The 24,843-nt window shown below is 36.2% G+C and overlaps 1 protein-coding gene across 3 annotated transcripts; it reads left to right on the top strand.

The window, feature by feature from the left end:
• The first annotated feature begins 1,250 nt into the window (after nucleotides 1-1,250).
• LOC109081100 (F-box-like/WD repeat-containing protein TBL1XR1) lies at nucleotides 1,251-24,829 on the top strand. Of its 3 annotated transcripts, none has more exons than XM_042717917.1 (16): nucleotides 1,253-1,531; nucleotides 3,583-3,647; nucleotides 5,795-5,895; nucleotides 6,578-6,723; nucleotides 6,832-7,042; nucleotides 10,384-10,516; nucleotides 11,084-11,225; nucleotides 11,371-11,434; nucleotides 11,515-11,612; nucleotides 11,703-11,763; nucleotides 12,141-12,262; nucleotides 13,311-13,385; nucleotides 14,194-14,321; nucleotides 15,239-15,404; nucleotides 19,175-19,276; nucleotides 22,609-24,829. In XM_042717917.1, the coding sequence occupies exons 3-16, from the start codon at nucleotides 5,838-5,840 to the stop codon at nucleotides 22,633-22,635; spliced, it is 1,533 nt and encodes a 510-aa protein (XP_042573851.1). In that variant the 5' UTR covers nucleotides 1,253-1,531; nucleotides 3,583-3,647; nucleotides 5,795-5,837; the 3' UTR covers nucleotides 22,636-24,829. The 3 variants fall into 3 exon arrangements, with proteins under 3 accessions (XP_042573853.1, XP_042573851.1, XP_042573852.1); XM_042717918.1 differs by lacking the exon at nucleotides 1,253-1,531 and adding an exon at nucleotides 2,763-2,793; XM_042717919.1 differs by lacking the exons at nucleotides 19,175-19,276; nucleotides 22,609-24,829 and adding an exon at nucleotides 14,604-14,653 and having other exon boundaries at nucleotides 1,251-1,531; nucleotides 15,239-15,358.
• Nucleotides 24,830-24,843: the final 14 nt, after the last annotated feature.

Genomic DNA, 24,843 nt, shown 5'->3' with positions numbered 1-24,843 from the left:
ACATTTTCATTTCTGGACTAACTATTCCTTTAAAACAAATTAATGAGTGTCTGGATAGACCTTTGCTTTTAGGTCTGTCAGAGAACAGATAGCATGTTCATTCAGAAATCAATCACACTGCACAGTACAAATTAGTATCGGTATAAAATCCAATAAGCCAATCATTACTTGGCACTGTGACATTCAGGATTTAAGATGCTTTTCTTCAGTGCCACGAATATAAACAAGTCACGTTATGATACACTGATACAAGCACTGCTTCCTATATAAATATATCCCAGATCAATTTTAGTAGTGTCCAAAATGTGGTCCTTATATATTGCTCATAAACACTGATCTCATCATAGTCGCCTGTCCCAGAACAAATTATGGAGCAACCACAACAAAATGATATACAGTATGGATTATGATGTGTCAAGCAGTAATTCAAATGGACAGCAAGCGTGCTGGTGTTTTATCTGAGGGGTTCAGAGCTCAGTCCTATTCTATAACATCTTTCCAACCAGCAAAGATGTTTCATAGTTGTGTCATCATCTCCCAAATGGGGGGGGGGGGGGGGGGGGGGGGGGGGGGGGGGGGGGGCTTTGTACAGGAGCTCCTAAGTTAAATTAGGGCAGACTTCATTTGTGTGTGTGTGTATATATATATATATATATATATATATATATATATATACAAAAATTTTCCAGCTATAGAGGGGAAAAACAGGTCTAATATTCAAAGGACTGATTGTAAGTCACGGGACTTCTGCGATGCTTTTAGAAAACATATGGTATATTCAAAATAGCAGTGTAATACGCAGACCAATGATGTCAGTCTGTTATTGAATGACTGAGCAGAGGAGATTGTGGGTGTGGCGGAATTGCAGGCAGTGACCAGCCAGGCAAAAAAACATTTCTGTTTCAGTGGTGGGGGTTGGGCGTTCAACCATGTTGTTGATCTTCAGTCCGATTTTATTAACTTTAACACAGTTTTGTTGTGTATTTTTGAAAATAGTTGACTTTGAAATACAATACGGTACAAATCAGAAGTCTCCTATTACAATTTAATACCGCAAATCAACATTTCACTTTAATACGCAATCTCCCGCATTGAAAATGTGAATAATAATGTTTAATAAGTGTGTTTTTAATTTATTTGAAAATGTGAATAATAATGTTTAATAAGTTTGTTTGTAATTTATTTGTTCGGGTTTTTTTTTTTTTTTTTTGGTGATTGGCAGGAAGCCCCGTTGGTCTGATATCTCATTTTCGCCTGGAAAGTCTCCGCCCAACTGCTAGTCTGAGGCCGTCGGCTTCCTCTGAAGCGCTTGGCTGTCCATAAGCTGCTAAATGTTTATTTTATTCCTTTATATTTCCTACAGACAAGCAGGAAACTAGATATTATTCGAGGACAGAAGTATCACTGTGCAGTGGAAAGGTCGAGGGATACCCTTCTGTCGGATCTGCGTCGGCACCGTGGCACATTTGTTCAGTACTTTAGCTCCAGAAGCTAACGTTAGCGGTTGACGGGACTGGAAGCATCGGCACGAGTAAGACGAGCCTCTCCTTCGCCCCAAACACATCCCGTAACCCAGCTGTGCGCGAGCTGACCGTTCCGTTCTCCGTTTGCGTTTTTAGATGGCTGGAGTGTGTTTATAAGCCATTAGAAGTGTGGCTTTTGCAGAGTGAAACTGCAGCGCGTGCGGCCGCGCGTTGGGGGATGGGCGCCCTGTTGGTTCCTCGCGCCGTGCACGCGAGATGGACGTTGACAACAACTACCTTTTATTCAACCGACTAGTTAGCAGCGTTGCTATGGAAGCAGCCACGTGCTGGAACTAGAATCGCTCATTTTTTTTGCATTTGTTTGGGGAGTCTGTTGTTTCCGGTGACGTTTATCCACGATGCGATGCGCTTTAGCCGTAAGCTAATAATCGACTGACATGCAATGGCGCTTCCGGCAGGTTCTTAGCGTGACAGTGGTTACGATCAGATTAAAAAATATATATTAGTATTCAGTTTTTTAATTGTGCACTTAATTATTTTTTATTAACTAAATATATTAATGTGTATTCATTATTAGGTAATTTAATTAATGACGTTATAACTATAATACGGGTGTCTTTTACTGAAGACTTGAATAATCGACCTGTTGAAGGGCGTTTGTTTTAACAATGATGTATATGATTATATCTGCGTATAATTAGGATTTTGCTCTGTGATGTATAATATTGTTTTGTTTAATATAGTCTGAAGGAAAAGGACATTTAGCTATTTGATACAAATGCATCAAATTTGTTTAAATTAATTTAATTTATTTTAAATTATTTTAAGTAAGTTTATTGGTTGAGTACTAATAACAAGTAGTAAAGCAGTGTAATAATGTGGCCTAATATAAGCTAAATATTTTCCTAAATATTAATCTTTCATAGCATAAATAGGGCCTTAGTACACTGAACTGTATTTCTGCATGATTTGCTAAATTTCTGCACGGGGTGATCATATTTTGGGGTCTGTGATGGCATCTAAAATTTAAAACCGCTGTACTAAATGACCGATAATCACATGCTTACAGACTTTCAAGTTGCTCTGAACCTACAGACTCATGACAAATACATTTTTTTTTTTTATGTTGAACACAAAAGAAGATATTTTGAAGAATTTTGTTGGTCCCCATTGACTTCCATAGTAGGGAAAGTAATAGTATCGAGGTCAATGGGGACCATCAGCGGTTTGATTTCCAGCATTCTTCAGAATATCTTCATTTGTGTTCAACATAAGAAATGAACTGGTACAGGTTTGGAACGACATGAGGGTGAGCAGAATTTTCATTTTTGAGTGAACTATCTCTTTAATGAAAGAAGTCTGAAAAATGTTTTAATCCTTTGTCTTGCATATTTTTATCCTGCGTAGTGTAAATATATATGAAAACATGCATGGATAATATTTCTTTTCAAATATTTCTGATGGATTTTGAGTAAATATTTTGCACATCTTTTATGTTTTATATATCAGGCATTGGTCAGCCATTTAAATCCATATCGGTCAACCACTAACGCAGTGCAAATATCATTCTAGCAGTTTGAGAGGCTTGTTTTAGGTTGATCTCGCTATCTCAGCATTGGCTGCCAGTTCAGCGGTTTGCTTGCTGTGTGATCAGAGCCAGTACAGCTAAAGCGAAATAGGTCACAACCTGCCAGTATATCAGATACTTTCTAGAGACCACACCTGTGTCTGTGTGAACGTAACTCTTATGTAATCTTTATGTAATCTTATGATTATTACATTTTGTGATGAGTACTTTCTGCTTGTGCTTGAAATGTGGGAATATAAGAGCTACATTAGTTTATTTTGAAAAGAAGCACAGTGAATATATATAAACACCATTGAATTAATTAGATGTAGATGGTTTACCATTTGTTTAAAGCCAAATGAGTTTGATGTTAAATGACAATTGAATTACTTGCGTTGAGTTGATGGATGAGGTTAACAAACATTTTCACTTGTATTCTGTTAAACTGTTGCCTCTTCTTAATGAAAGAGACAAAAATAAAAGACTGACTGTACATCTGATTGTAGCTAATACATTGTCTTTTATTGACAGGCTGATTTGACTTTGCTCCCATGGATAGCAAGAGAATGAGCATCTAATCAGCACTTGGTATCATGGTAAGCAAGTGTCATACTATATTAACAGGGATCCTTATAAATCATGTAAATATGTTAAATATCACCTTGTAAAGTCATAAGAAGTCTTAAATATCCTTCATTGCATAAAAAGTAATTCTGTATTTGTGTGGGACTTGTGCCAGCTGAGTAACTGCTGTTGAGACGAATGGGTATTTAAAAAAAACACTTTAAAAAAAGACAGTTTTGCTGTCTGATTAATCAGGGCTTTTTTTCCTTTAGAAAACAAGTGTTCTGGGTCTATAAAACACTCCGTAGATTTCATCCTGAAAGTATACATATGCATAAAAGCTAGATTTTGCATATGCACAAAATTTTTCAGATTTATAATACCATGCGTATGCAAGAACCGGCGCAAATATCCCTTTATAAATCCCAGTCAGGGGAAGATTGTGCATACGTGCATCTACACCTATTCAAACCAAATCCAGCAGTGTCTGCCAAAATATCAAAGTAAGTGCACATCGTTGATCATTGTTCTGGTTAATATTTTCTCTTAACATGAGTTCTGCCGTTTAGTTTATAGATTAATTATTATGCACCTATAGCACTCCTTGCTGTTATTAAAACATAGAATGCCACAGGAAAAGTGATAAAGCGCATCCACTACAAATATGTCTAAATTTATATAATTTTGGTTTAATTTGTGCGTAATGACTTCATGTCATTTCAGTGCTTATCTCCATTAACCAGAGTGGAATATTTAATGTAAATGTGTATATCGATATGAAAACAGAGTTTAAAATGGTTGTTTGCTTCATTAATTTTCTCAATCCAGGGAAAAGAGTTCGTACTCACGGGTCAGAGTTTGCGTGCAGGTGCGCAAATTTTTCCGTCAAGTTTGTTTTTATAAATTCCACCTTTAGCGTAGGAAGTGGGGTACGCCTCTTTCAGGGCAGGTTTTGTGCCTATGCAACAGTTATAAAAGACGCCCCTGGAATGTGATTGCTATGACTCTCCGATAAAAGAATTTAATGTAAAGACATTTTAACTATACTGATCTTACACTGCCTAAGAGTGTTATGTTGTGTAAGCACATTTTCTTTGATTGTCAATATGGAAACCGTTGCACTTTCATGGCTGTTGATGTGTCGTAAACAACAGGGAGTCTTGTCATATATGATGGGCTGCTGTTTTACGTGAAGGGTTATTAGACTGTGAAAGAGGCTTAAAGACCAAACAAGAGGCTGTACGAGTGCATCTGGACTGAGTATTTCCTCTTGTTTAACACATGCAGTCTTCCTATCGCAATATCCGTCCCTACTGTGTAGCTTCCTAACAGATCTTTCCAGTTGTGAGCAAATGGCTGGAAAATTTCCCCAGGGCTCAAATGTGCTTCCATGAGAAAGTTCAGTCGAGGAGGTCAAGTTCAGTTCTCTGTTTGGTTAAAGGGTTTGTGTTGTTTATGTGTACTGAGAGCAGGTTTACTACATTTAACCATTTTGTCTGGGATGATTAAAAATATAATAAGATAAAAAAAAATTAAATTGTACAAGCCAGTCAGATCTATCTATTTATCGACCTACATACCTACCTAATACTTAAAACATTTTATTGTATGTATTTTATTGTATTTTAAGTATTAAAGCAGCAGGCAAAATTAAAATCCCAAAATTATGAAGAAAACCATAACATAAGTAATGTGCATGACTTGTTAATAAATGACAGGTAATAAATGTTTTTGTTGTTTTTTGTTTTAAATGTAGTTTTTAAATTTTAGTTTTAAATTGTTTTAGAATTTTATGAGCTATCAGCTGGTGAAAAGTTTGGTAATATTATGAAATACTATACAATTTAAATGATCTGGTTTTTGTGGTTATATATTTCAAAATAAAATTTAATCAGCTTCCTTACTGGTTTGCTGCTTATTTTTTTGGGAAACCATATTTTTTAAGTATTGCGTTTTAGGATTCTTTGAATAGAAAGTAAAAAAAAATAAAAATTGAATTTGAAAATTGAAATAGAAATCTTGAAACATTATACATTCATGTCCTTGTTTTATGAAAATATAAATTTCTTTACAAAAATCTTTACAAAAGTCGGTGTGTACTATATGAAGTGTGTCCAGTAATGTCAGTGCTCTGTGCTGTTGGTGAAACACAGTAACACAACGTGCCTTTGTTTTCCAGGCTCTACTCTCGCCTTGACCTCTTGGTTCACCCAGGATCCAAAATGAGCATAAGCAGTGATGAGGTCAATTTCCTGGTCTACAGATACCTGCAGGAGTCAGGTGAGTATTTGATCATTATCTGCACACTAGCTTCTTCATTTCAGCTACCAGCACATACTCTGTGTGTACCCTGTTTCATATTGCATGCACTGGCAGGTTTTTGCCCTCTCATGTTTATTTCCTAGGAACTAATTAGTGGTTCCTGGTTCGACCACCTAATAAACCACCCAGAACACCCAAGAATCCACACTGCATACTAAAAACCACTCAGGACAATAGCAACTGCATAGAAACTTGGCACTTATCCACATCTTGACAGTGTGTTTTGGGCAAACATCACATACTTTTTGTTCTTTGAATGTAAAAATGTGATTTAGATTTAGATCTAGATTTAATTATTTTAGTACCTCAAGCAAAAAAAAAAAAAAAATTGTCTTGGCAGCTAGCTAAAATAAAACAAGTTAACTGTTTCTGTAGTAATTTTAATGATTTAATTTCAGTTATTATTTAGTTTCAAGTAACAAATGTATTTGTTTTAAGTTTTAGTTATTGAGAATAACCATGGTTTGAAATCAGCTGTCTGTCAGTTGACAAAATTGGGTCAGGAGGACTGTTATCGATTATGTAACATTTTTACATTTTCTTTATTGACTTGGAACCAGATTACCAATACTTTTGACCTCACTACTCACATATAGTTGTTCCTAAATGGTAACAGGAGCTGTCTTCCTTTCCCCTGCAGGCTTCTCCCACTCAGCGTTCACCTTTGGCATAGAGAGCCACATCAGCCAGTCCAACATCAACGGAGCTCTGGTGCCCCCTGCTGCCCTCATCTCCATCATCCAGAAAGGCCTGCAGTATGTGGAGGCTGAAGTCAGCATCAATGAGGTATATCAGATATGGATATTTCGCAATTTGCCCATTACGTATGCAAGATGATCTCAATCTGAAAAAATGAACTCAACCTTCTTGTACCTATTATGTAACGTGTTACAGGACGGTACTCTGTTTGATGGACGACCGATCGAGTCGCTGTCGTTGATCGATGCAGTGATGCCAGATGTGGTGCAAACGAGGCAGCAGGTGTATAAGGATAAGCTGGCTCAGCAGCAAGCTGCCGCCGCCTCCAGCACCACAGCAGCCGCCACTGCCAAGAATGGAGAGAACACGGCTAATGGAGAGGAGAACGGATCTCACACGCTGTCTAGTAAGTTCACGCCCTACATTACTTTGTCAAAACTGTTGGAATTGTTAGTAAGGAATACTATGTAGTTCATGACATGGTTAAACCTGTGACTTTACCAAAAATGGTCAGCATTCACCTATCCTTGTGAAGGCTTTTCACAATATTAACTATTAATGATTAGCAATTAACTCCTGGTCATTCTCAACTCTGGGTTTAAGGGAATCCTGGGTTATTGTTTTCAGGCTTTACCCTGGGTTAGGAATTAATCCTGGATTGTCAGTTTGCGAGTTTTCACACAGTACATTTGTAAACTTATTTGCATATTTGTGGCATCGATAAAATATATTGGACAAATACAGCATGTTTAAATAACATCCTGTCTCTGGTTTTTGCTGATATACCATCAGTTTGTCCTGACTCCTGAATAGACATTTCCTACCTGTTTTTTTTAGAGATTATACTATTTGCTAGATTTAGAGTTTTTATTTTAGTTTTAGTTATTGCTATTTTTTTCTTCTTAGCTTTATTTATTTAATTTTTCATTTTTAATAACCTAACTCAAGCTTATTTTAGTTTAGTTCAAATTTTTAAGATTTAAAAAAAGTGCATTTTTAAAGAACATCATGGCTGTTCAGTTACACATATGAATAAAGCACATTGGTTGTTTTTAGGATGGATGATGTATGGGGGTGGGAATCTTTAAGCACCTCACAATCACATTCCAATTCTAATCCATTTCTTTAACAATTCTTAACTTAATTTTTATTATAATTCATTAAGGTAACAGACTTGAAATATAACATTTATTTGTGCAGTTTTATTAAATTACTTTTAGAATTCAAATTGCTTTTCTCAACATCAAAACATGTTAAGAATTATTCACTAAACTAAATGAAGATTCAAAACATCAAAGCAAGTATAAATTAAGGGGAACAAAGAAACACATTACAAGCAATGAACAAAACCAGCGTTTTTCGTCTAAAGGGCCGTACACACCGGGACGAATATCGGCGCGCGTTATTCGCCAGCGTTTTTCAACGCGTTTTTTGTGTTCACACCCAAGCGATTTTCGCTGACGATGAGCCGAGTGAACATGCAAATTCATTCCCTGACATTAGATGGCGCTTAATGTAAAACAGAAATACTAGAAATACTAGTTCTCTTTTATCAAGATTTTTGTAATCGCTGTCGCGTTTGTCATATAGTTCTTTGTGTTCCGACACCAACGAGACCAGCAACTCTACATTCATCTTGCCTTGCATCTTCTTCGTCTTATTTCTTCCCGGCAGTGTAGACCATAGATATGTCTATGGTGTAGACGCTACTTGGCGTATATCTTCTTCGCCGTTACGTATGTGTGCTCAGCAAGACAGTTTTGTGTTTGATCGCCCCCAAGTTGTGTTTTACTGTAACTAGGGCTGGGAGTCGATTCCAAAAAGAATCGATTCCTCGATTCCGGGGCGTTGGGAATCGAGAGTCGATTCCATCAAGGGGAGTCGACTCCTCATTCAGAGTCTTTTTCAGTTCAACAAAGCTTATCAATGGGAGTCTCTCAAACGGAAGGCTACATCCGACAAAACTGCACATATTTAAATTCACGAAAAAAGAAAAGAAAAAACAAAACAGAAAGAAAACGAGTCGGTACTGATCAATTGAATTTTAGGATGTAGGCTAGCCTCCCGTTTAGAAGCACAATTCACCAAAGCCTTAATTACAACAGTTGTGAGATAAAAGATTATTATATATATAAAACGATTCAGAGGTTATTTTACGGTAGAACTGGTTTGTCAACAATTTTGAGCGGTTCATGACAGAATAGATCATGACGTCAGTGAGGGTCTTGATCTTATTACCATCTAAAATACTATTTTTAAAAACATTTCTATCAGCCAATGATAATTATAAAAGAACACGTCACGAACATAGATCAGTGGCCGGGAGCGCATCTGATTGACAGATAAACCATGAGATCTATAAGTTATTAATGTTATGGTTATTTAGTTTAAGTGTACAGTTTGTTAATATTGTGCAAAGTATACAAAGTAAACTTCATCATTCAGATCAACTGTGCACATTTCTTTTAGACACTTCATGTCTTATTTAATATATGCGATAAACGCATGTCCCTGCTGAGCTGGGCTATGACTAATTTCACGAGCAAAGCTGAAAAAACAAAACTTTTCATATCATCATTTTTTTTTTTACAATTTTTTTTAGCTTCATATTATATTAAGGATACATTATACGACCTATCCTGCAGTCATCATGATGAGATTTGGTTCATTTAATCTAAAAAAAGAAAAAAAAAACAAGAATTGAAAAGAATCGAAAACAACAGTGAGGAATCGATTCTTGGAATCGATTCCCATCGATTCCAGGACCAGGAATTGGAATCGGAATCGATTCCAAAAATTGTGGAATCGAACAGCCCTAACTGTAACTTCAGAAGCTCCAGACACGTGTGCAAAAGCGCCATTCTCATTGGTCGTATAGTTTTTGACGCGGTGCGTCAAACCAAAAAAACGAACCCGAGGCGTTTTTTAAAAAATGACGCTTTTACGCGTGGCGTTTTTCGCGTCGGTGTGCACACTCACATTGTCGCCCTTTGTTTAGTCACGAGGCGTTAAACGTCGGCGAATATCGCGCGCGAAATTCGTCCCGGTGTGAACAGGCCTTAAGAGTGTTTTAAGTATCTACATTTTTCCAGACAAGCACAATTTTTTTTTTCTCAGCATTATTGCTGTCTGACTATTACTGCTAACATCATAGACGGCTGCAATGCTAATAGGCTGTAGTCACACTAATGCACAAATCTATTTTAACATATCAATGTTTTATCCTGTCATAACTGACATAAGACAACTGACTGTGTTTACATTAAAATCACAATCACATAACTGCTTACTTGAAGCCACGCACAACCTTATGCTGCAAACTCACTTCAGAAGAAAGACACACAGTGTACTTGAGCATTTGAAAGCAGATGTCTGTCAGTAAGTAAGCTTAGTGTATTAAATTATAACTGCTTTCCAAGCAGCATAAAAGATGCCCTCGTAGAGCATTTGGAAAGAAAAACACTGAAACCTCACACTCTCAAGCAAAGTTTCTAACAATGTTTATACTGTGCAATAAAAGTCCATGGTTTTCCTGTATTTGGTTTCAGCCATGAAAATAAGTTTGATGGTTTTGTGTGTTTTTGGGCATAATTGGCAGCAAACAGAGTACAGCTCTCTCTAGTGTACATGAGTGTCATCTCACATACACAGAAAACACTATCTCAGAATCATAGAAGAGAGAATTGTGATCCTTTGTAGAATCTACTGTTGTTGTCCCTTCCCTAATAATGCCTCTTCTTTTGGCAGATCACCACTCAGACATAATGGAGGTGGACAGGGCAGTGGAGATCCCAGCCAGTAAAGCCATGGTGCTGCGGGGCCACGAGTCTGAGGTCTTCATCTGTGCTTGGAACCCTGTCAGTGATCTGCTGGCGTCTGGGTCGGTACTAAGCCAAATCCACAGTTTATTATCTCAAACTGTGAATTTTAATACAAAAGTCTGTCATGAGACTCTAGATGGTTGCAGGATGATAGCTTCTATCTCAATCTGATATAATGACACCATTATTCACATGGTGCAGCTGAGTGATGCACAATGAGCTTGCTGCACAACATTCAAATACTTGGTTAGAGCTTGCTGTAGAAGTTGTAGTGCTCTTCATAAACCCTCCTCCATCCCCAGCTCCACCTGTATAGATCTGCTACAAGGGTAATTCATGTATGTTGTATTTAAAGGTTATTTTATAATTGCAGCAGCAGTATTTCTTACATGCTCTGTACAGCATGTCTGTGCATGTATTGGCTGTAAGCAAGTCTCTGTATTTGCTCTGCAGCAGTGAAGCAGATCTATTCCACCAAGACCAAACACATTAACATTGTCATGCACAGTACCGTACTAAACTTCAGAGTTGTCATGACAGAAGTCCAATTATTGTTTTGCATGTCTTAGCTTAATGTGCTGTACTTTCTGAATGGGAATTCATCTCTGTTTTGTTGTTGCCATCAGCTCTGGAGACTCAACCGCACGGATCTGGAACCTGAGTGAGAGCAGCGCGGGAGGATCCACTCAGCTGGTGCTGCGGCACTGCATTCGGGAGGGGGGGCAGGATGTACCCAGTAACAAAGACGTCACCTCACTGGACTGGAATGTGAGTGCTGGGACTAGAATTAGTTTATGAACTGCAGTAACCCTGCATGCAACTTTTGGATCTGAGCCTCTTTCTTTTTTCCACACACTTCATGAAAAAACAAATTAACTCAAATTTATGTTTTTCTATCTCTTGTGTTGGACAGAGTGAAGGTACACTTCTCGCCACGGGATCCTATGATGGCTTTGCCAGGATATGGACTAAAGATGGTGAGCTTTATTAACTTACAAATCATTACATCATCAAATACAAAATCCTGTTTATCTAATAAGTGTCCCATAACTGTCAGGTAATCTTGCCAGTACACTGGGGCAGCATAAAGGTCCCATATTTGCTTTAAAGTGGAACAAGAAAGGAAATTTTATCCTCAGCGCTGGTGTTGATAAGGTATAGTATAATCTTATGTGATTATCATATACTGTCAAAATAAGAGGATGTGGTGAGGTTGAGATGCTAACATGAATCTGCACCTTTCAGACCACCATTATTTGGGACGCACACACAGGAGAGGCCAAACAGCAGTTTCCATTCCATTCAGGTGAGTAACAAAAATCACCACAAGCAGGACATTCATTTATCTAAAGCTGACCTTGACATTCTTGCTAATCCAGTTGAGAACTGAGAGAAAACTCTGTTAAATACACTAATTAATGCACATTAATAAACATATGCATGGCAGGTTTTCTCAGCTGTATTGTTTGTGCTGTGAACTGCAGGATCTTCAGAGTATTTTGGTATAGCTGTGGGATTCTTTTTTTTAACGCCCACTGAGAAGGGTTCATTATTATAGATAGAAATCTACTTTTGGTTTCAATTTAGAAAACTTTTTCCTTGTCACCCAAATGTACCGGTTGTACATTAGCTAGTTTCAAAAGAATGGTCACGAATGATGTAATTTGCATTTGCCGCCTGCAGCTCCGGCTCTGGACGTGGACTGGCAGAGCAACAACACGTTTGCCTCCTGCAGCACGGACATGTGCATTCACGTGTGTAAACTGGGCCAGGACAGACCAGTCAAAACATTCCAGGGCCACACAGTAAGCCACTTACATTAGATATTCTACTGTTACATATATTCTCTTGTTAAATCTTCATCAATATTTACTTATTTTTTTTTCTATTTGCATTGACTGTTTAGTCTCTCAGAAACCCTAAAAAGTGATATTTTGACCCTGTGAAGCTTTACATATGGTCAGAAATATCACTCTTTTTTTTTATCAAACTGTCTTCTAAACAATCAAAAAAAGCATATGTGTGTGAGTGAGTGTATACATACATATATATCTATCTCACATTTGAGGCATTTATTTATATATTTATTTGTAAACTAAAACATTTTGGTGGTCAGAACAAAGTTTTGGTGCCAACAAAGGAAGAAATTATATAAATGTATAAATATATTTATTCTTATTAATATTTAATGTAATTTAAGAGATTGTGAATAAATTAAATTATATTGACAAAAACATTGTTACAGAACAGGCTGCGTATTTAAAAAACATAGATATAATTATCCATCCCTGTATATATATCTTTAAAAAATGACCTTAACATTTTAAATGATTTTTATTTAGTGATTAAATTAAACATTTTTATTATGGTTGAAAATGCATTACAATGATGATTGAAATACATGTACCTCAAATACCTGCTGTATCATTTTGAATAATCATTTCCAATTTTGTTTGTCTCATGTACAAAATTTTTAGTAAACAATTCAAAATTTCTGCATTTGGCAGGCATTTTTATCCAAAACGACTTGCGCTGCATGCAGATGACACATTTAAAGTTCAGGCATTATGTGGGAATCAAGCCCATGATATCAGCATTGCTAGCACTATGGTCTGCTGTTTGAGATAGAACTCTTTTATTAATCTGTAATCTCAGTAACAATATAAAATTTGTTCTTGCCATTACAAATTTCATTTTGCATTTTGTGACTGAGGTAGACATTTTGGAAATTAGAAGTACTTTTTCCTGAGGAGCATGGATAAGCAAATATGCACCAAATATGAGATACAACATTTTAGGGTTAAGCATCCTAACGGATTACATCACTGATGATTTGCACTCATTTATCCTCAGAATGAAGTCAATGCAATCAAATGGGATCCAACAGGAAATCTCTTGGCCTCCTGCTCTGATGACATGACCCTAAAGGTGAGATGCAACCAATCAGCCATCTCTCTTTTGATGATTTAGCTTTTTACTAATGTGCTTGCATTAAAGTGCACCTATTATGCCATTTTTATGGTCCTTCAAATTTAACTTAAAGTCTCCTACAATAGGATTACATGCATGCAAGGTCAACAAATCTTTTCTCAAAATATGCATTTAATATCACCTCATTTTCCAGCAATTCTCAAACAATTCGTTTGAAGCAGTTCAAAGATTGAGTCTCTCTAAACCCCTCCTTTCCATGAGCCTGCTCTACTCTGATTGGTCAGATGGTCCTGCCTGTTGTGATTGGTCTACTACAGTGCGTGTCGGAAACGATACGCCTATTTCAATAGTTCTGTATTTTGAACGCTCTATAGAAAATATAAACATCTATTATTTATCATACTTACAGGTTGTGATTCAGTGGAGCAGTTGGTCCAGATAAACAGGATACTGATCCATCTTTCAATAGCAAGCGTTTTGTGAATCCCGTGTTGAACTCCCTGAGATTAGAGAAGCAGTTGTCAGTAGAATGTTTGTGGGCAGGGTCAAGTTGTTTGTAGCCGGCCAACGGAGAACATAGGCGCGCATAATGACTCGTTTTAGCTGTTCAGAGTCAATTCTCTATTTTAGGAGACAATAACTATTTATTGTGCACTTTCAGCTTTACAGCTTTGCAGATTGTTTACATTCACATGCAGCTACATTACACACTGCATTAAAGCCAATATTGGAAATGGCATAATAGGAGCACTTTAAGTGAGTGAGTGAGTGTTATAATGATATTGTGATTTATATTGAATGTTAGCTTTGGAGCATGAAACAGGACACTTGTGTTCATGACCTGCAAGCCCACAGTAAGGAGATCTATACCATCAAATGGAGCCCAACTGGCCCTGGAACCAACAACCCCAATGCCAACCTCATGCTGGCCAGGTACACAACCAGCCACCGTTCAGTTTAATTCAAGTTTATTTGCATAGCGCTTTTCACGATACAAATCATTGCAAGGCAGCTTTAGAGAAAATTAAGTTTCTACAATATATTTAGTAGTAGCTTATCAGTGGTGACTATGTGAAATAGATGTACATGTGGCATAAATGTTAGGTAAAATTCAGTTAACGATGTAATCAAACAGGCGATGAACACTATTAACAGCAATGATTATATGTTGCAAACAAAACTTGTAGCAAAATTTGGTAGTTTATGTTGTTTCAGGGTTGGCATCATCTGAGGTCCTCTGAGGGGTTGGCATCATCTCTTCTCAGGTGTTCTGGATCCAGACTGAAGCTTGTGTACTTTCTAGTTAACACAGGATGTGGCAGAAACAGAGAAACAAATAGAGACATAATTAGCATAGATGCTGTTCCAACCAAGCAAACATGACTTGTTCAACCCAAGCTAAAGAATAATAATGCATATTTGATCAGATATAACTGTAGTACAAGATTATGAGATGCATTATTTGAATGCTTGGCAAAAGAGATGTGTCTTTAATCCAGATTTAAACAGCGAGAGTGTGTTTGAACCCCGAACATTATCAGGAAGGATATTCCAGAATTTGGCAGCCAAATGCGAAAAAGCTCTGCCTCCTTTAGTGGACTTTGCTATCCTAGGTACTATCAAAAGTCCAGAGTTTTGCGGCCTTAGGGAGCGTGATGGGTTGTAGCGTGTTAGAAGACTAGTTAGGTACGCAAGAGTTAAACCGTTAAGGGCCTTGTAGGTAAATATAATTATTAATTTAAATATAATTTTGATTGATTGGCTAAATTTGAAATCTGTATCTATTTTCAGTTTAGAACTTGTATATATTATACACATTGAGTAACTGTTTTCTTATTTTCTGCCTAAAGTGCGTCGTTTGATTCAACGGTGCGTCTGTGGGACGCGGAGCGTGGCGCCTGCATCCACACACTGACCAAACACCAGGAGCCCGTCTACAGCGTGGCATTCAGCCCAGATGGGCGGCACCTGGCCAGCGGTTCCTTCGACAAGTGTGTCCATATCTGGAACACACAGGTACTGTAGGCTCTTTAACAAACTAATACTCATTACATATTCACATGAGAATATTAAAGTCTTCATTTTATTAGATGCAGTTGCTTTGGCCGACTGTTTTGTGAAGAGAATGATTTTAAATGTCTTTTGTATCTTTTGATAAATTTTATGCATCTTTCCTGAATAAAAATATTAATAAAAAAAAACAATCTCACTGGACCCACACCTTTGAAAGGTTGTGTATTAGCTGATAATTACATCCTTTCATGAAGAAATATCATGTACTTAAGTGTTTTTAAAGATTAACTATATATGAGAATTAGAAGGCGTCAAAGGAAATCTAAATGTAAAAATTATAGAAATCATTGTGAATTATTAAATATCCATTGCTGACGGATACAAGAAAGAAAAAAAAATCTAATACTGTCCAATATTAATAATATAAAATTATAACAGATAATATAACAATGCAAATGCCATTACAACCTTGGTACTCATCCATTTAATTTTTATTAGTGCTGTCAAACGATTAATCGTGATTAATCGCATCCAAAATAAGTTTTCGTTTACATAGTATATGTGTGTTTACTGTGTATATTTATTGTGTATATATAAATACATACACATGCATGTATATATTTAAGAAAAATATGCTATGTTTATATATTTAATATATTTATATGTAATATAAATTATATGGATATAAATATATACTTGTAAATATTTTCAAAACATATGCTGTATGTGTCTTTATATATACATAATAAATAAACACAGTACAAACACATATTATGCAAACAAAAACGTTTATTTTGGATGCAATTAATCGTTTGACAGCACTAATTTTTATTTTCATTTTAGTTTTGTAAATAAAATCTTAAAATAACATTTCATATTTGATTGTTTTTAATATTCATTTTTAAAATGTACTACCTTCCAAATGGCAACATTAGTATAGCCGTTTATACCCTAATTTAGATGTTTAGGCGTAAGACCAGTCTATCAAGTGTTTTGATAAGTATACTTAAGAGTATCAGACTTAAGCCCCGTTCACACCAAGGACGATAACTATAACGAAATAGTTCTTAAAACCGTTCTCAGTATTATAGAATAGCAGAGACCACACCACAGCTATAACGATAAAGGCACAGAAAAACAATATAATTGGAATTAGAGGTCGGGTGATATATCGGGCCGATATCTGTGATTTTTTTTAATATATCGGCATCGGCCGATATTCGTGTTTAGTAGGGCCGATTTAAATTCAGGCATGTTGGCGGGCAGCCCCGTGTTATTGGTGCGGTGGAAAGTGCTGCTGCCGCATGTGAAGGACCCCAAGCCAAAACTTTTGGAAGATTCAACAACACTCCTGGGAGATAAAGGTAGTCAGAGAATTTCACTCTGTAATTGGGGTGGAGAAGGTGGCAGCTCTCACAAACACTGCAGCGTGATTGAGGGCTACGTTACTCCGCCCCGCTCACAGACAGCAGCGTGCTCAGAGAGACAGCTGTCCTGGAGCAGCACAGAACGGTGAATGACATTTGTTCGGAAGCATGGTTTGATGCAGACAACAGCCAGGTTTCCATCCAACTCATTTGCATTTAGGGATGTCAATATTTGATCATTTCCATGATCGATCGTCGTTTAAATTAACGATCTATTAATAAGCTTAATGCTGCTAAATGCATCTGCAGCGGTATTATTATTATGTGCAAAAGGCACTCGAAAAAAAAAAAGCTTTCTCACCCGAATTAAAGGGGTTTTAGTCTGAATAAAATGCTAGTAGCAGGACTGTAAAATGAATATGTGATTATGATCATTTGATAAAATGAAGAGCGCGCGCTGTACATTTGAGATCATTTTACTTAGTTGAATGTTTCCCGTCAAGGAGACCGCTGAATGCGCCTCTTTAAATGGTTTTGTGGTGCTCGTTGTTGTATTTTAAAACGCAATTGCAATGTTTTCAAATGACACTATAGTATTAAAAATAAAATTATCCCAAACTGTGGCGCATGTGGCTGCGCTGCGCAGTCAGTGAACCACTTTTTTCACATCAAACCTTTTTTTGCGAGTATTATGACCAGTACTTTATTAGATCCTGTTCTGCAAAATGTTCGATTTTGAATTTTTGCGTTCCTGCAGGCCTATTTGTTTTTTAAAAAATCCGGCATTTACAGTGCATTAGATCGTGACAGTGCATGCGTGCGTGCAGACGAGGACGAGCGAGCGCGGGTTTGGCTAGATGTATTTGGAGGTTATTGCTCACGTCTTGTTCTGCAAATAACCAAATGTTTCCATATTCGTAATGTATCTGAATGTTAAACTATAATATAATATAATATATATATATATTTATGTAAACTAGGCTTGTACTTTACACGGATTTGCACATAGAGGGAAAAGATGATCCTCTTCACATGAGCAAAAACGTCCTTGGCATAACAGCAGAGTGAACCGGTATACTACGATCTATTTAAACTGACAAGTGTAACCTTTTATATGTTTGGTTGACTGTACTTAATCTTAATAATGAACAGACTGCGATGTAAGTTTGAAATTAGAATGCACTTTAGATGTTCTGTGTCATTTATACCAAACACAAATGTTGCTGGTTGCTAGTGTGTTTGCAGCACTACTATTATTTATTTTTTATAATTTTCAGTTTAATTGATTTTTATTCATAAAATTGTATTTATTTTATTTAAATGTATATTAAAGGTTACATTTATGTTCCAACAAACTTGAAAAATTCTGCTTGATAAATGCTCTAAAACTTTTATGTAAATGATTGACTTTTTTTAATATAACCTGTTTTATATATTTAATACTTGGTCAGTTTATTGATTTGTTTGGTTAACTTTGGATACATTTTTTATTTTAATAGCGTGCAGTGCAAAAAATTAAGATTCGAGAGATGGTTCAAGTCAGTGCTCAATAAATGATGTTAAGTTTAGAAATGTTGTGCATCCACTTATTATTAGTGTGACATTTTAGCATGCAAATGAGGGGGAAAACTTCAAGATATTGGCCCTAAAAATTGGCAGCACATTAGGGCTGCACGATTAATCGCATGCATTTGTCATGCGTGTCTCATCAGTAAAGCCGGTTCCGTGATTAGCGGTAAATGTCTGTCACCTGTTTTCAAACGGGAGCGGCAGATAACAAACATACCAACAGATCACTGACAAGCTACGCAATATCGTGTTCATAATCGAATGCGATTAACTTCAATTATGAACAGAATATTGCGTAGCTTGTCAGTGAACTACGGCTCTGTGTATTAACTGCCGCTCCCGTTTGAAAACAGGTGACAGACATTTACCGCTAATCACGGAACCGGCTTTACTGATGAGACACGCATGACAAATGCATGCGATTAATCGTGCAGCCCTACAGCACATATCGGCCATCGGCTGACCCTGACCTCTAAACATCGGCATCGGCTATTGAAAAACCCATATCGGTCGATCTGTAGTTGGAATCACTTTCAGAACGATTTTTTCCAGCTGAGGAATGATAAAAATATTGACAACCAATCATAATCAATCCTGCTGTCAAGAGGTTGAGAATTTAAAGCGGCAGACGAGCGTGCTCTTTGAATAAACAGAAGGGATCATTCGCTGGTGTGGCGCTAATATCCTTATCTTGATATTTATCGTTCTTTGTGTGAACGGGCCTTTACATTAATCATCAATACAGTTTTCATCTGCTGGCCATTAACTGGCCTGGCTGACACATTGATCTGTCACTATGATTGGTGTTTTTAACTTGTTTCATTTTCCTCCCTACAGAGTGGTGCTTTAGTCAACAGCTACAGAGGGACGGGGGGGATTTTTGAAGTATGCTGGAACTCCACTGGAGACAAAGTGGGCGCAAGTGCATCAGATGGATCGGTGAGTTTCTGTGTTGCAAAGCATAGTCACTTAAATGTCCTTTGGCTATGATGTAGATTCCACATGAACTGAATCTGCTTGAAAGCCATTATAGTTTAAAGAAAGGCTGCACGATTAATTAAAATAAAACCAAAATCATGAGCCTTCTTACACGTGAGCGGTTCATTGTTCACCAGTGTTGTCAGTATAGCTTAGTTCGCAGTAAATGCTGCTCCATCCAAACTACATCTCTGCAGTTTTTTTTTATTTTTTATTTTTGGGTTCTGGTCACTTTTACATGCATTTGAGAATGCAACATGTGCCAGCCATCCTTCCATACTTGTAATGAGAATCACAAAAAAGGGGCCACATGAAATACGTTTTATTTTTTCCCAAATTCCATTTTTTTCCGTTGAAATTTTTCTGGATTCCATTTTTTTTGTCCATTTAAAATTTTTCTGGACTCCTTTTTAATGGTCAAATTAAATTTTATTAATCAAAAAGCATGTCTAATTAATTAAAATAATGAAACTTAAACAATTTAACATCAGTGTATTAAACTAAAATTACATATTTTGGGCTCTATGAAGTGTTTTAATTTTTTCCCACCTTATATTTTATTGTTACCAAATTCTGTGTTTTAGCTTGTCTAATTATTTGAATGTATATAAGTCATTTATTCTTAAAATAGCTTTATGAAATGGTTATTTTTTTTTTTTTTTTTTTTTTTACTCAGAAATTCTGTTTATATTTTTTTGGTTATCAAATGAAGGCATTAGGGATGTAACGATATTATCAATATTGTGATATCGCGATAGCAAAACTGTCTCAATATTATCTTGGTCACATGACGATATGAAACGATCATAGGTCTTCCGGGCAAAAAGTGTAGTTTTTAAAATATATTTAAACTTCTTATTCTAATATAAAAAGGTCTTGAAAGTTGTCTTTTGGGCCATTATGCTTTGGCACAGTATCTGTCAAACAAACTAAAAGCAAAAGCACAATATGGCTTAATCCCTTCATCAAGTCTGTTTTTGCTGTGCGTTTCTAAGTGAAGCGCACATTTATTGGGGCAATCAGCTCTTGATCTGGGGTTTTGCGCACCTCAGAACGGCAGACGATTACAGCATTTCACTAGATTTGTTGTGAGACACGTTTTTGTAAGCATGTTTTCACTGAAGTTTTCCTTCAAAATAAAAGCTTAAAGGCGCAGTATGAATTGCTGACAGCTAGCGGTTTAAATGCAGTCCAAATTCAAAATATCTCTTTCAAGTGTAGAAATTAGGAAAGAAGTATTGTAATTTCCACAGTGTAACGCAAACATAATATACCTATGAAATATTAATTTTCATTTATTTTACAGTGCAGTTGTTTTACAATATATGGCTAATACTGTCACTGTTTTTATTATCATTGTTATATTCTAATTTGTTTGGCTTCCTAAAACACCAGTGTTATTGTAGTTTAGACTAAGACAGTGTATCACAAATACAAAGAGGGTTGAGTCCCCTTTAAAGATCAGGCACTAGTCAATTCACTTTTTGCTGACTTGCGTTTTCTTAGTTAAGAACATGGGTTGGAGCTCTTAATTTAAACTCTCAAAGTGCATTAGATAGAAGAATTTAACTTCAAAATGTACAAAATTTTTATTATTTTTTTTCCCAGTTTTTCATTGGTCTTTGTTTTTTTTTTTTTTTTTTTTTTTCAATAAATATTGTATTGTGGACTTCATATCACAATATTATTATATCATGAGATTTTGATACTGTTACATCCCTAGAAGGCATAAAACATTAATTGATCTTTTAATTATTGAAAATAAAACTAATTTTATTTTTGGCAAATAAAGGGGATTTACTATTACAATTAAAACATTGAAGAAATGTTTTATGATTATACCTTAAAAATAAAGTTTTAATAATTTTAATAGTAGTACTAGTATTACATACATTCTACAGAACAATAGTAATGTATTTCTGCCACAATGTCTTCATGTAAAACCAAACTTTTATTTTGATGGGTTGACGCTTACATTTCTGTGTGTATATGATATGATGATAGTTTTACTCAAATGAAACGGTCAAATGCTCATGAAGTGACTCTCAGAGCAGTTCTGGAGATTCATATATTTATGTCCACATTTAGTGAGATGGCAGATGCTAATATCTCCGCGAGTGTCATGTGCGCTTCAGCACATGTAGTAAACAGAACCGCACGTCTGCGCCATTCTTCAACACAGAGAAATGCAGCATTCATATTCAAATCGTATTTTGCGGCTTAATATTTACAAATGCTAGTCCATATCGCAATTTGATTAAAGTGTAATGACCTACTTTTGATTAATTCATCCAAACTTTGACAAATTCCGTGAAATTCCACGTAAAACTGTAAATTCTGTTTTCATCACTGGATTCTGCGATTCCATCTGCATTTTCCACATTGCAGAAATCATAAGGCCCTTCAAAAGAGCTCCCTGCGGGTTTCCATCAAAATAATAGCTTGATGGTTTAATGTTTTAAAATTAAGTCAAAACAGTCATAAATATTAGCATTGTAATTTTAAAGTTGCAAAATAAAAATAAAAAAATAAACAAATAAACAAATTAAATTATAAATAAAAAAACAACAATATTAATATTAATAATAATAATAATAATAATATAAATACAACTCTTAATAATAATAATAATAATAATAATATATATATATTTTTTAAATGTATAATCTGTGGAAGATATTTCCGCCACTGTATAGACCTTTTTCCTGAGTAAATGAACGCCACCATTATGAATTCTAATTCCCAATTGGATGCTCTTCTGTTTTGGTCTCCATAGGAACCCATTCAAATAGTGCCCATCTGTTTTTAATGTAGCTAACGTCGGCGGCAGCTTTGTGTCATCTACACACTCATTAAACTGTGAGGAGTGAGGCAAATGACGGTCATTGTGACACTGTAAAATGATGCCGCTATGGAGCCATGTGCTTTTTATAAAAATATTTGAATAGGTTTAACATTAGATTATCAGCTCGGAATATACAGTAATTTGACTAGAAACACTGGAGACCGGAAATGCAAAGCATCCTTCTGGTTAAGAGTCAGGCCTTACTTCCGTGTTCAGGAAAAATATCTATAAAAATTGCAGTCATAATTGTTGTGAGAAAAAAGTCTGGTTTTTTTTATTCTGTGCCATAAACAAAACAAGAAAGATTTGTGAGGAAAGTTACAATTTTGAGATCGTAAAATCGCAATAACGAGCTTATTACCTTTTTTAATCCCATGGTGGAAACAAGTTTCCATAATAATCACACAAATTTGGCCAATAAGTAAATAACTTTTCTTCCCTTTCTCAGGTTTGTGTATTAGACCTAAGGAAATGACGCTGCCGCTGGGAAGCCATGGACCGACTATGAATGTGTGCATAGCCAAATTTACCGACTGTCCCTGGCCCATCATCCACTGCTGTAGTCCACGCGTGAGGCGCCAGACCACATCCCAGAGCAACGGTGACGCTTACGACACACACAAAATCAGCGTGCCAGAGAACTGTTATACACAGACACACTGGACACAAGAGAAATACACCGCATATGCACACACACCTCATTAGTTCCTGTGTTCATCATTCCAAACCCAGAGGGCCAAGGTCCACACCGCTGTCGTGCACACGTCAGCGCTTCAGTGACGGTTTAGGTGTAACTGCATGAGTTCTAGAGCAGAGCAGTTGAATATGGCCAACTCGTGGCCACGTGATATTGACAATTCAGAGTATTGGCACTGTACGTTTAGTGGCTCTGCGACTTTTGGAATTGTTCTCCAAATATGCTCAAGGATTTTTTTTTTTTTTTGCCAAACTTTGAGAAATAATTTGAGCTTTGTTTTTTTTTGTTTTTTAATACAGAGTTATAAGAGTACAGAAACCCTATTAAATTACTCAACTATATTTTCTAAAACGAATGCCCTGTGTTATTTTATACAACCTATGCAACTTTGTGGAAAGACAAAACTGAACTTGCAGTGCATGAATGGGTGAAACTCATAGGTGAAGCCTGTGCGTTTAAAATATCCGATAGGCCCACATTAAAAACGCAACGGCACATTCTCGCTGTTAAAGAAAACATAGCTATCAGGTTATTCATTCCTTTTTTTGGGAGTTAATGATTGTCCTCTTACATTGGTATTTAACATGACACATCACTTTAAAAAGATTTGCTCCTCCGATTTGATGTTCTTTCTTTAGTGTTGCATTGTTTACTGCTTTGCTAGAGGTCGGAGCTCTGACTGATTCGGTCTGGTCGTTACTCTTTCAGTGAATTATGTGTGTGACTGTAACGGCTGTAGTCTCTATGGCTTCACGTGAGGGACAGAATTATGAGTCGGTGCGATTGTTTTTTTTTTTTTTTTCAGTTCCAGTCAGGCAGTGGTAAAGTAAAAGTTCAAAGTCAGGCTAAGGTGGTGCCGTTTTCTCCCATTTTGCTCACTATTTTCTTTTGTAAAACGATGTCATTGCGCAGTGATGGTATGGGTGTGATCAGAAACTGACGTGGAAAAACGTAAATGTGACCACAAGTATTTTTACTATTACGTGCTACTATTGTAAAGGATGGATTTTAAGGTAAACTCCCTTGATGTTTGGGATTTCTCACTGCCTGGTTTCTTCAGGTGATGGCACACTGATTTAGAGTTTGCTAGATGCTGTCACGTGTCTTTATAAAATACCATTAGACAGTCATAGTCCAGAGAAGCAGCTTTTCTCCAGCACACTCATGTCGCCTCTCAGCACTTTACAGCACGTACTCCAATGAAATCCAGTGAGCACTTAAAAGATTTTTTTATCCTTTGGACTGAAATTACTTGAGTGACATTAAACATTTACTTGAATGAAGCAGATCTTCTGATGATTATTAGAGGGTGAGGCGGCTGGTTAAAACCTATATAACGGTGTTTTTTTTTTTTTTTTTTTAATAAGTGTAGTCCAAAATGTCTATTTCTTCCCACAGATCAAGTATAATCAGCATCCCCTCCTAAAAGTATCAAAATGTCCTGATTTTTCTTTCCTTTTTTTAAAGATGAGTATTTTGAAGCTTGCTCTAATATAATCAACAAGTGGATTGTACGAAAAGACGCTATTTATTATATTGTCTATGACAGTGGAATGGTATTTTATAACGTTTTAATTTTAAAGAGATATACTTTTTACAGTGTGCGTGCAAGCATTTGCTTCTCTTGGTCCTCGAAGGCTAGCACTCTGCTTGCTGTGTCCACGGCCCTTTGAAATTTTGTACTTTCAAATCTTTTGTAATTCTATTGTTGTTTTTAGCTCCAAGCAAAAGCACGTACATGGGCATATCAAAACATCTTTGACCATGTAAATACTTGTTCAGTGATATTTGTCTCACTTTAGGTAATCTTTAATCTAGTTTTTATCTCTCTCTTTCTTTTTTTTTTTTTTTTAGTTCTTTTTCCTGTTTTGCTCACTGTCTAGCAGAAATCACTCACTGCGATGTTGATTTGACTGTTGTGATTTGAGTCAGATCAAATGAAAAGTCCAGAATAAAATATATTTTGATAATAGTGTTCTCTGTCTG

Source organism: Cyprinus carpio, chromosome B2 (assembly GCF_018340385.1).
Source record: "Cyprinus carpio isolate SPL01 chromosome B2, ASM1834038v1, whole genome shotgun sequence".
NCBI lineage: Eukaryota > Metazoa > Chordata > Actinopteri > Cypriniformes > Cyprinidae > Cyprinus > Cyprinus carpio.
This window is presented reverse-complemented; position numbering and strand designations above follow the sequence as displayed.